Source organism: Delphinus delphis, chromosome 11 (genome assembly GCF_949987515.2).
Source record: "Delphinus delphis chromosome 11, mDelDel1.2, whole genome shotgun sequence".
Lineage (NCBI taxonomy): Eukaryota > Metazoa > Chordata > Mammalia > Artiodactyla > Delphinidae > Delphinus > Delphinus delphis.
Genome location: NC_082693.1, coordinates 25,800,260 through 25,813,717, shown reverse-complemented (window position 1 = coordinate 25,813,717; position 13,458 = coordinate 25,800,260). Strand labels below are relative to the sequence as shown.

At 34.2% G+C, this 13,458-nt stretch overlaps 1 protein-coding gene across 1 annotated transcript in view; it reads left to right on the top strand.

Annotated features, from left to right (window-relative positions):
• The window catches only part of IPO8 (importin 8), a 70,625-nt gene that overhangs the window by 16,660 nt on the left and 40,507 nt on the right, over positions 1–13,458 (top strand). Inside the window, exons 6-12 of the mRNA XM_060024532.1 lie at positions 3,670–3,759; positions 5,252–5,346; positions 5,789–5,873; positions 8,181–8,315; positions 10,176–10,275; positions 12,566–12,642; positions 12,934–13,050. Of these exons, the coding sequence (XP_059880515.1) occupies positions 3,670–3,759; positions 5,252–5,346; positions 5,789–5,873; positions 8,181–8,315; positions 10,176–10,275; positions 12,566–12,642; positions 12,934–13,050 (699 nt within the window). The remainder of the gene's footprint in view (positions 1–3,669; positions 3,760–5,251; positions 5,347–5,788; positions 5,874–8,180; positions 8,316–10,175; positions 10,276–12,565; positions 12,643–12,933; positions 13,051–13,458) is intronic.

Here is a 13,458-nt window from a genome sequence, read left to right as displayed (position 1 = left end):
AATATCCCATTTATTCAGAGCCAGACTTCCCTTTCCCCATTGGGAGAAGCATAGCCAGGAATCAGTAAGTGAGACAGAGGCTGACGAAATAGTGTTCTTAAAACCTCTACTTCTACTTGGTTTGCTAAGAGAACAGAAATCTAAAATTTTTTTCTCAACATGTATGTGCTAAAAACCTAAAAAACCAGAAAAAAACCCTCATCATTTTAAACCATTTTAGTAATCTATTATGTGCTAATACAGTAATATTCTTTAGTGGGAAATCCTGGAAGCAAAAATTTAGAAGGCTTTAGGAGGCACAGTTACAGTGTTTATGGAAGTAAAAAGTGATTGTCTAACAATTTGGGATGAGGCAGAAAAATTTATGTTTTAGAAAGTATGACGCAATGAAATTGATTTTGTCTAAGCATTTATTAAATATTGTGTACAGGACTGTTGAATATTCCATACATATTTCAGAACTCGTTTGTCCAGAAGTGAACTCATTGTTACTTTCCCCCAGCCCTTAGCCTGCTCCTCCTATGTTCCCCATCGTAAAGCCAACTGACTCCCCACTGCATTTAGAACAAAGTGTTAACTTTTTCCCATGGCCTATAAAACCCTTCATCTCTTGCCTCATCTTATACCATACTTAGCTTTAGCTTTGTTCTTTGCACTCCAGCCATATGGAAATTCTTTCAGCTTCAGGAGCAGGTCATGTCCTCTGTCACTTCTGAGCCTTTAAGGCACTGTGTTTCTGCCTGGAGCATTCTCCTTTCCCTTTATGCCCTGGTCAATTTGTGCTCCTCCAGGTCTTGGCTTGCATATCACTTCTTCCAGGAAGTTGTCTCTGATAGTAGCAGGCTGCATTAGGTGGTCCTCACGGGTGCCCTTATCAACATTATACTGCTTTTATCTGTACTATTTATCATACCATATTGTAATTCCTTGTTTAAATGTGTTCCCCCTCACCCCCCCCAACTAGACTGTGAGCTTTACTTAACATTATGTCCTTAGTGTGTAGTAGGTTTTGGACTGCATGGATGCAGAGGTGCTATGCCTCATCTCCTGTAGCTCAAGGTGTAGTAGGGGTGGGGTTGCACACTGTAATACAGTGGACTGTGATTTCATGCCACAGTGTAGAGGAAAGTAATTGAAAAAATGTTTCTTGGATGTTTCATGATGTAAAGATTTTCATTAAAGTCATTAAAATGAGTTTCCACCACAAAAAAAGATAATTATGGGAGGAGAAATTAAGGAAACACCCCTATTTACAATTGCATCAAAAAGAGTAAAATACCTAGGAATAAACTTAACCAAGGAGGTAAAAAACCTATACTCTGAAAACTATAAAACATTGATGAAGGAATTTAAAAACAATACAAAGAAATGGAAAGATATTCTGTGTTCTTGGATTGGAATAATTAATATTGTAAAAATGTTCATACTACCTAAAGCAATCTATAGATTTAATGCAATCTCTATCAAAATACTGATGACATTTTTCATAGAACTAGAACAAATAATTTACAAAAGACCCTGATTTCCCAAAGCAATCTTGAGAAAAAAGAACAAACCTGGAGGTATCATGCTCCCTGACTTCAGACTGTACTACAGAGACACAGTAATCAAAACAGCATGGTACTGGCACAAAAACAAGCATATAGATCAATGGAACGGAACAGAGAGCTCAGAAATACACCCACACACCTATGGTCAATTAATCCATGACAAAGGAGGCAAGAATATACAATGGAGAAAAGACAGGCTCTTCAGTAAGTGGTGCTGGGAAAACTGGACAGCTACATGTAAGTGAATGAGATTAGAACATTTCCTCACACCATATACAAAAATAAACTGAAAATGGATTAAGACTTGGAAACCATAAAACTCCTAGAAGAGAAAATAGGGAGAAAACTCTTTGACATAAATCATAGCAATTGTGTTTTGATCTGTCTCCTAAGGCAAGGAAATAAAAGCAGAAATAAACAAGTGGGACCTAATTAAACTTAAAAGCTTTTGCACAGCAGAGGAAATCATTGACAAAACGAAAAAGACAACCTACTAAATGGGAGAAAATATTTGCAAAGGATATGACTAATAAGGGGTTAATATCCAAAATATATAAACAGCTCATACAACTCAATATCAAAAAAACAACCCAATTAAAAAATGGGCAGGAGAATTGAATAGACATTTATCCAAAGAAGACATACAGGCGGCCAACAGGCACATGAAAAGATGCTGAACATCACTAATTATCAGAGAAATGCAAATCAAAACCACTGGATACCACCTCATACTGGTCAGAATAGCTATCATCAAAAAGTCTACAAATAACAAATGTTGGCAAGGATGTGGAGAAAAGGGAATCCTTGTACATGTTGGTGGGAATGTAAATTGGTACAGCCATTATGGAAAGCAGTATGGAGGTTCCTGAAAAAACTAAAAACAGAACCACCACATGATCTAGCAATTCTCCTGCTGGGTGTATATCTGGAAAAAAATGAAAACACTAATTTGAAAAGATACATGCACCCCAGTGTTCATAGTGGTATTATTTACAGTAGACAAAATAAGGGAGCAACCTAAGTGTCCATTGATATATGAATAGATAAAGAGGTGGTGTGTGTATCTACATATACACAATGGAATATTACTCAGCCATAAAAAAGAATGAAATTCTGCCATTTGCAACAATGTGGATGGACTTAGTGAAATAAGTCAGACAAAGAAAGACAAATACTCTTATCACTTATATGTGCAATCTAAAAAAATAAAACAAACGAATGTATATAACAAAACAGAAACAGATTTATAGTTATAGAGAACAAACTAATGGTTAACAGTGAGGAGAGGGAGGTGGGGAGGGTTGAGATAGGGGTATGGGATTAGGAGACACTAACTACTATGTATAAAATAAATAAGTAACAAGTATGTATTGTACAGCACAGGGAAATATAGCCATTATTTTGTAATAACTTTGAATGGAGTATAGTCTATAAAAATGCTGAATCACTCATATGCCCGAAACTAATATAATATTTTAAATGAAGTATACTTCAGAAATAAAAAGATAATTTTATGAGGTAATGGAAGTATTGACTAACCTTATTGTGATAGTAATTTCATAATGTATATGTGTATCAAATCGTCTTGTTCTATACCTTAAACATACATAGTATTATATATCAATTATATCTCAGTAAAGCTGGAAAAATGAAAAGTTTGACACACAAAGGGGTAAATGGTAAAAAATCACTTATCTAGAATCTCATGTTGAACAAATGATGCCTTATTGTATTATTATAATTTTTTACTTAAAAAAGTAGCTTAGGGACTTCCATGGCAGTCCAGTGGTTAAGGCTCCACACTCTGAATACAGGGGGCACAGGTTCGATCCCTGGTCAAGGAACTAAGACCCCTTGTGCTGCACAGTGCGGCCAAAAAAAAAAAAAGCCTAGAGAAATAATTCATGGCATGTATATTTTCTAGATTTAAAAAATTTAATTTACATACATATGTTTATAGAGCTGTTTTAAGTTAAATTTTAAGTTGAACCACCTGAAATTACTAATTTCACGGTCAGGTGTTAACCGTTTCATATATTTCAACCTTTCAATATAGATAAATTGCTGATTTTTTAGAGGGGAGGAATTATTGTCTGATGTTGTTGTCCTTTGTTTTCAGTATGCATTGCCTCTTCAGCTGGTGAATAACCAAACCATGACAGCGTGGATGGAGATCTTCCGAACTATTATTGACAGGACTGTTCCACCTGTAAGAAAGGGCTTCTGTTCCTAAGAAGAATGGGGAAAACTTGGGTTTGGGTTATTTGTGGTAGATTGATTTATTATACCAGCCTGCTATTTAGAAAAAAAAAAATTACTACTGTAATAAAAGTAATTAATGATACATACTCATTTTTAGAAAGTTCAGATAAAATTAATAAAATAATAACTAATCCTACTAAAAATAACCATTTTTAAAACTTGGTATTTATTCCTCTTGTCTTTTCTTTACATTTATATACAACCATATTTTTTTTCTTTCTACAAAAAATATTACAGAATCTTTATAGGAAGAAGTGATTAAAAAGGGTATGCTGACAAAATCTTATTAAAAAGTAATTTAAAAGGGTATACAGAAAGAGGAGCATTAATGAAATTTGTTAGGAGGAGCAATCATATTTTATATTTGTAAAAATGGTATAGATAGGTAGTTTTGAAGTTCATTTTTCACTTAAAATCTATTGTAAATATTTTGTATGATTATGAAGTTTTTTACATTGTGTCATTTTTGTTGAATGCTTCATTTGCTAGATATTTAGGTTGTTTTAGTTTTTTAGTGTTTTAACTATAAGGATGTAGTTAAATTTTTATGCACATACATGATTATTTTGTTTGGATAACCTCTTAGCAGTGTTTAAGGCTTTGACAGATCTTTAATTAATTAGTTAATCAATTAATTGAAGTATAGATATACAATATTAGTTTCAGATGTACAGCGTAGTGATTCAGTATTTTTATAGGTTATACTCCATTAAAAGTTATTAGAATGTAATAGCTATAATTCCCTGTGCAAGACTTTGACAGACCTTGCAAATGGCTTTCCAGAAACAGTGCACTGGCTTATACTTTAATAAGCAGTGACTGAGAATGTCTGTTTTGTTAAATTCTAAGTTTGCCGGTTTGATAGGTGAAAGATGGTGTCTCATTTTTATCTGTAGTTACAGTGATACTATATTTCATCTGTCAGATTAACTCAAATAATCAAATTAACTAAATTAAAATATATCAAATTTTTAAAATTTTGAGCTTGTCTCCAAATGTGCAGTATTCCTTCCTTTGCCCATATCTTGGGACAAATGATGTTGAGGTTTAGTTTATACACATAAATGCACAGAACTTAGTGAACAGTTCAGTGAATTCTGACAAACATACGCTTGTGTTACTATCACCCAGATCAAGATATAGAAATTTTCTGGCATCTCAGAGAGTTTCCTTGAGGGATATGGTGTTTTGTGTTTTCTTTTCTACTTATTTGGGCCTTTTAATGATAGAAGATAAAACAACAGCACTGGTTGGTTGAAATTTGCTTTGCTTGTTTAATTCCTACCTAGCAATCTATAAAGTAAGAATTTGCATTTGTTTGGCAGTCTGAATTCACATTTAATTTTACTTAATTTGTATCAATATTTATTCTGCCTTTGTTAGTCACACAAACCTTTTCATTATGTGGGAATTTTATCTGGGTGTTTTTGTCCTCCTAGGAGACTCTGCAGATTGACGAGGATGATAGACCAGAATTAGTCTGGTGGAAGTGTAAGAAGTGGGCATTACACATTGTAGCTCGTCTCTTTGAACGGTAATTCTGGTTATTAGATTTACAATCTATGGTTGGTATTTCAGTATTGGATATAATAAAATTGAATAGGTCCCTTGATGCTCTACAGTATATGATTATTTTTCTTTAGAGCAGCAGAGGGCAAAAAGTCACCCTCTGCTTTGTTTTAAAGCAGGCTTAACTGTGATCACTGGCTTTGAGATCATAGTAAGGTGAACAGTCTTCTCTGGATCTTTCTATTCTCTGTAAAAAGGATCGAGAAATGATATTTCTGTCTGAAATTTTAAGTATGGCCTGGAGTCTAAGTACAGCTTGTCATAATTTCATTTTGGGGCTTGTGAAAAAAAGGTAAAATGTTAGTTTCTGTCCCAATAGAATACATCTTTCAACAAGTATTTAAACTGGTGAGCATGCTTTGTTTCTAAAATTTGCAGTATTTAAACATTTCTCTTTGTATTTTAAGATATGGAAGCCCAGGAAATGTCACAAAAGAATACTTTGAATTTTCCGAATTCTTTTTGAAAACTTATGCAGTGGGAATTCAGCAGGTAATAAACTTACATTTTTTAAATAGAAGGGTGGTTACTACTGAAAGTAGTTAAGTCACTTCTATCCATTTAATAGTAGTTTACAAACATGTTAATACATATTTATAGGGGGATGAAATGGCAGCTCTGGGAATCTAATACAGTGCAGTCAGTTTTAGAACCAAGTGTCCTAGGGTAGCTACTGCAAGAATGTCCCTTCTAGACTCCTAGATGCTGGACTGAAACCTTTCAAGTCTGTTGATTGATACTTGTGTAGCAGTTGCCAGTATTAGATCAGGTTCTTCAGTTAACTTCCTGATCTCACATGAGTTTCTTACCCTCTATTTGTTGGAGCCCCACCTCTTTGTTCTAAGCTTTTATATCAGAAGATTTAGGTAATAGGAATTGATCTATTTCAAGAGGAGTTGAGCTCAGAAGTTAAGACTTTCAGCTGAGAAGTTACACATATTTGTGGAAGTTTGGGAACCATTCTGTACAGTGAAAATTAGGAGTTCTTGAGAAATAATCCAAGTTGATATTAATATTTACAAACTACAAAGGATAGATGGGCGTGAAGACTATCTGTATTGCCATTGTAATCATGAAATTTTTGTTTCTATTTCAACAAGTGAAATTCAGTAGTGATTGAGCATTGGCTGTGTCAGGGCTATATTAAGGAAGCAAAGATTAATCAGACATAGTAAAAGGCTTTCATGATACAAAGGGTGTTTCTAGATTTTTATAAATCTATGCAGATTAGTCTTCTTTACTGTCAGTGATAGAAAGTTCAAGCCTGTCATCTTAGATGGAATACTTCCTTTTATGGATTATCATTTTGACTAGTATCATTTTTTGGATTATCATTTCTAAAAATTACCTTGCAACAATTCAGGAAAGCTATGGCTATAATTTTCTCACAGATTATTTTGTTGGCCCATGAGAAAGTTTGTGGGGAAAATTGGTGAGTGATGAATAAAATTATATATTCAGCCATTCATTTTGGATACTAGGATAATCAGGGAGCTGGTTAGCTCTGTCTTCTGCTCTTTCCACTGCTGTTAAACCCCAGTAAGCATCCTAAAGTTGATGCCCTCTTCTGGTGTGTTCAGTAGAGGTTTTCCAGTGTCACATAAACATGTATGTACACACACATTTAAATTTCATGCTGTTGCATCCATGTCATAAACTGTTTGAACCTTGGTCATTTAAAGTATATATTCCTGATATTTTAAAACTTTTTTTTTTTAATCAAAAACTGTTCTCTTCTTTACTATTGTGTCTCATCTGCGACCACCTCCACTTTGTGTGAACAGCAACTGTATTAGGAAGAACTGTGTTTAGTAGCATCCATTTTTAGCCTGCATTGCAGAAGGAGTTTCTAGGTGATAGTAGGACTTCTGACAAATTTTATAAACCTGAACTTTATATAACTTGAACTGAATTCATGTTCTGAATTTATAAATTCTGTACATGTTTTAAAAGAACCCCTTTTACTTATTCAGCAGTTCAGTGATAAGCTTGCTGTAGTGAAGGGCTCTGGAGATCAGGAATTGGAAGACTTGGACTGTGTTGTAGTGCAGCCTCTGACTGCGTGTCCTTGGGTCCTCACAGCTGCTTTGGGCATGGTTCTTTCCTTAGAAACAATCTTTTTTAAAAAATCAATATTAAAAAAAATAACTTCTCAGTTTTGTGGTATTTCTACAAAGACTTTCCGTGGTCTGAGATTATAAAATAAAAATTTTCCACACTCTTTTTTAGTTACTATGTGGTTTCATTTTTTGTTGCTGTTGAAATATTTCCCTATCTGGAATTTATTTAGGTGTGAAGTTTAGTTAGGGAGCCACCTTAATTTTTTTCAGAGGGCTAGTCAGCTGTCCCAATACTGTTTTTTGGATAACTTACCGTTTCTCTTCCAGTTGAAATGCACCTTTATCAAATATTAAAATATGTTTATGGTGTCTCTTGCTATGTGGATGTTTTCAGTGTTCACTTAGTCAAATCTGTTACTATTTGACAGGAGTCTTAATTTATTTGAAGAGCTAGTATGTGGAAGAGCGTATAGACTTATTTTGAGTAGTTCCACAGGTTAGAAGCAGGATAAATGGCTGAAAATCACAGTGAGACACCCTTCAGTTCAATATCGCAAGGACCTATCTAAGAATTAAAACAGCTTGTGTGCTGTCTCACAAAATATTTACTTCTCTAAAAATCTGTTAATTTTTATCTCTTGACTTGTGCGTTGGTTTTATGTCATGCCTAAAATGCGCATCCTGTTAACTTTAAAATTGTTTATGTTTTCCTATGTTTTCTCTTCCTATTTTCCTGTAGGTACTACTAAAAATTTTAGACCAGTATAGGCAGAAAGAGTATATAGCTCCCCGTGTTCTTCAGCAAGCATTCAACTATCTCAACCAAGGCGTTGTTCATTCTGTAACCTGGAAGCAGATGAAGCCGCACATACAGGTTAGTGTCAGGGAGCAGCTCTCGGAAATCATTCTCTGGTTAAATTTTCTGGACAGGGTAAGTGTTAACTAATCCCATATTTTATATTTAATATGTTTTTGTTTCCATTAATAATTTCGAATGAATGCAGTCATATCTGATATGAAGGACCTGGAAATTTAAGTATTTGAGAAGAGTGAAGTTTTCAAGCTGTGTGAATTGGAAGACTTGGATTTAGTTAATCTTGCTTGGAATCTTATTTAGCCTCTGTTTCTCCTCTGTTAGGTCAGATAATATTTTTCTCCCCTTCTTACCTAAAGGTTGCTAGGATCAAATGAGGTATTTTGTAGGATAGCATTTTGAAAACAGTCCCCAGGGCTCTACTAAGTTAGTGTTATTTTGCAGGAAATGCAGCCTGATACATGACCATTTTCTTTTGTGGGTATAAGCAAACAAGGTTTTTATTTCTTTTTGGATTGTTAAATACTATAAAAGAGTTAAAGTTTTCAGTTTTTATATCAATTGTGTACTTAAAGGTAGAATCAGCATTTTATTAAAGAATAAATCAGAATGAAAAATTATGGACCATTAATAAATAAATTAATATTTACATACAGATAATTTTGGGTAATTCAAAGATGTTAGGAACGGGATTTTTTCCTCTCAAACTATGAATTCTTAAATTCTGTAATCTCTAAGATGGTATCTAAAAAGTAAAGCAATTCTTTTACTTTGTCTTTGGTGTCTAGGATAGAATTTGTTTAGTGTTATCTTATTATAGGTCTTACAGATATTAGATCTTTTGCATTGTTTTCTGTGGACATTTTAATAATGTTTGCCTAATTCCCTTGATCAAATAGTGATTGGTTCTTTGCAATTAATAAAGATACAGATTTCATTTTATTTTACTGTGTGCCTGTAAAGTAAGGGTGAACTGTGATAGCATTTTTTTCTACTTGATGCCTTTGGCCTTATTTTTACATGGCTGTAATGTAGGAGTAAGAAAACTCTGATTATTAGGCTGAATTTTTTTCTCTTAGAATTACTTAATTTGGAAGAAGTGATAAGAGATAATTTTGTTCTTACATATGTAATTGTTAGAGCACGGAAGGGCTTGGTAGAGCATTAGCGGCAGTGAACATAGAGGCTGTTAGATGTGATTTTTTTTTTTCCCCCCACTGAAGCCTGCGCTTGTAGGGTAGGAAATTAAGTTGTTGAAAATGGAAAAAGAAGAAAATGTTAATGTTGTTGAAATATTGACATTTAGGATCAAAATGGAAATGTAAAAATGTTCACAATAAGTAATATAATAGTAAATATAACCTTGGTTTGATATTTATTTCTCTTGAAGAATCAAGGTATGTTTAGGTATGTTTAATATTGATAGTAAAACTTTTATCCCCGCTCTTGCTTCAAAGAATAGCATTCATCTCTTTCTCTGTACCTTTAATCAATTGTGATTTAAAAACAATCTTATGGGCTTCCCTGGTGGCGCAGTGGTTGAGAGTCCGCCTGCCGATGCAGGGGACACGGGTTCGTGCCCCGGTCTGGGAAGATCCCACATGCCACGGAGCGGCTGGGCCCGTGAGCCATGGCCGCTGAGCCTGCGCGTCCGGAGCCTGTGCTCCGCAGCGGGAGAGGCCCGCGTACCACAAAAAACAAAAACAAAAAACAATCTTATGTTTAACTTCTTCTGCCCCCACCTCTACCCCTTACCCCCAAGGCTTTTGCTTTCCTTCTTTCACTTTAGCCAACGCAAACTTGACAGAAAGATTAATATAACAGTTTGGAAAACTAACTTCAGGAAGGCTTTCATTATTTGTGTTCCCCAAATGTGAATAGTCTATACCCATTTGTTGTTTTGTTTTTTTCTTTTGTTAGAATATCTCTGAAGATGTGATTTTTTCTGTGATGTGTTATAAAGATGAAGATGAAGAGCTGTGGCAGGAAGATCCATATGAGTATATAAGGATGAAATTTGGTAATGGAGATGATTTTAGTCCTCATCAGTTCCTGGCTACGTAAAGTAATAGAACTAAATTTATACTTTTAAGCAGATTTTACTACTTTGTTAAATTCCCAGAGTTCTGCTTTTCACGATAAACTCTGAAACTCGTGAGAGTTTGATGTTCTGTTGAACCGATGGACTTGAGATGAAAAGCTGCTTTATTTGTCCATCCCTCTCATGGGTGCTGAAGCAGTCATGGAACCATCTATGTATAACTCTTTCCGTTGTGATGCTGATCTGCAGGGACCATTCCTTTCTGTGCCTTTTGGGATACCTATTTGTAGATTGGGTTGTTCTCAGTCTGGGAGATCCTTTGCATTTCTGCATATTTTAGGAGCACCCCAATTTAGTTTGCATCCTTAACCTAGGGACTGAGTATTCCACAGGGGAATGAGATTACTTCTGATGACCCCACTGTGTGGCCCAGTTCTCTGTGGATCCTTTTAGCCTTGGATCTTCCAGGAAGCTGTTGAATTGTGTAGGTTGCCTCAGTTCATTCCCTTTTGTCACCAGTTTGAATTAAGCACTTCCTGGAGTACTCAGGCACTTAGCATAGGAAGATGTTATTTGTGTACCTCTGTTCCTCCCATGGTGAAGAAGCTATCTGAGGGCAGGGACTTTATCTTACTTGCTTTATTTTGTATTCTCCATCCCTTCTACACCCCTACATTCCTCTGCAAGTTCTTGGCCCTAGTCTGCCTTCAGTGAATGTTGAAACAAATAATTGATAAGACTCGCACTGCCCAAGGCATGCTGAAGGTACTGTGACCACAGTGGTTTCCCCTTGTCGGGCCATATGTCTCTAGTTACTTGAGTTAAGCCTACTAATATAGATGCTAGATTATTGGGCTATGTTGTTTTCACAGTGCTTTGTGTTTAGATTCTTTGATTCAGTAAGTGAGGAAGCGCCTCTTTCCTTTGGAGACAAAGTACAGGAAAAGCAAGTGAATGAGAAACAATATTTACCACTGCTTTATCCTTCCATTCTATCATTTCTATTTGAAAATCATTGTACATATGCATGATTTATTAATTCCCCTTCCTAATGCTTTTGTTTTCCTAGTTTGCTTTGACAGAGCAGAATGATTAACTGGTCTGTCTTCTGTCTTTTTTAAGGCATTTTTTTAGTGTCTAGCTTTTCTATGTTACCTGTTTTATAATGTGCAGTGTATTTGTTTAACTTTCAGAAGGCTACCATTATTTTACTTATTCTTCATATCAAATAAAGTATCTCAGTTTTTAGAAAATTTAATAGTTAAGAGCTGTGTGTGTTGATTGATAGAATTTACATTTTATTGATTAAGAGAGAATATGGATAATTCAAGACTAGCTAAAGTGCCTTTTTTCCTTAATCATTTCCTTCTGTAGAATGCAGTGGGTATTACTTAATATGTGTATTTTACTTTTAGATAACTACTGGGGAGAACAATTACGTTATTAGTTTTCTTTTTATATTTTTGTCATGTGCAGTTACTTATATTAACAAAATACCCCTGTCTAAATGTATTGACTGATATTAATAATGGTGTTTTTAGATTTGGTAAAAACTGAAGGAGCTCAGGCTTTGATGTTAAGACAGCCTGGATGTGAATGCTGGCCTGGTTGCTTACTCACTGTGTGACTGTGGGCAAATTACTTAACCTATCTGAGATGGAGTGTTTTCAGCTATAATATCTTGTGTGTGTATGGGTGTCTCTATGTGTATTATCAGTTTGTTTGTTTCTCTTACTACGTAAGCTCCATGAGAACCATTTTTGTTTGATATTTGTATCCCCAGAGCTTAGAACAGTGCCTGGCACATAGTAATCACTAAATAAATTTTTATTGTTTTTTGATAGAGGTAAAGCATTTTTCCTATCCTCAGTGAAACAGATATGCCTAATATGTATTGTTTGTTTTAATGTGATTATTTAAAAGGACAACCTTTTAAATAACTAAGTATTTTAATAAACATTTGATATTTATTAGAATAAACATATTTAAATATGTGTTTATTTTAATAAATATCAAATAAAATTTAAATATTTAATAAATAACATTTAATTTAAATATTTAATAACTATTTAAAATATTTTAAAAACATTTAAAATAAATATTGTGCATGAGAGCAGTGATGATATATCTTTAGCTTTTTTGTGCTATAAACCAGTGTTATATGTTGACTGTTTTATTTCTTGGTTTTGGAATAGTGGTCAATAAGGTTTAAAATCTATAATAAGTAGTTGTATTTTTGCTAACATGGTTTAAACTTTTAAAATCTTAGATATTTTCGAAGATTATGCTTCTCCCACCACAGCAGCCCAGACTCTCTTATATACTGCTGCAAAGAAAAGAAAAGAGGTATATAGTTATTCTTTTTAAATACAAAACTGAAGGGTGGCCTGTGTTCATTTGACACTCTAATGAATGCCCCTAGTATTTGAAAAATTATGTTAGTAGTTATAATCTGTTACTTTAAAAATATTTTTCTATCCTTGTAAGGGAAAAGGAATATTTTGTTTTCTTACTTATAATTGCTTGATAGCACACAATAAAATGGCTTTATTTTTGAAAATTTGTACATCATATTTAATACAATAGTAAGGCAGTAAAAGTTCATATAGACTAAAATGGTTTCTTCTGTTTCTTTAGGTGTTGCCAAAAATGATGGCATTCTGTTATCAAATCCTAACAGATCCGAACTTTGACCCTAGGAAGAAAGATGGAGCCCTGCATGTGATTGGTTCCCTAGCTGATATTTTATTGAAGGTTAAGCTACTCAAATTTAATTTACTTAATAACACTGTGTAGCAGAGGCAAATGAGAGAATATGAAAGTTATGGATAATTTAAAACTGGTGACTTTCTGCATAATTGAATTGACTAAATATTTTTCTTTCCTTAATTAAAAAAATGACTTTTTTTGATAGTTCCATTTTTATTTATTTATTTATTTTTAACATCTTTATTGATGTATAATTGCTTTACAATGCTGTGTTAGTTTCTGCTGTATAACAAAGTGAATCAGCTATATGTATACATATATCCCCATATCCCCTCCCTCTTGCATCTCCCTCCCACCCTCCTTATCCCACCCCTCTAGGAGGTCACAGAGCCACTGAGCTGATCTCCCTGTGCTATGCGGCTGCTTCCCACTAGCTATCTATTTTATATTTGG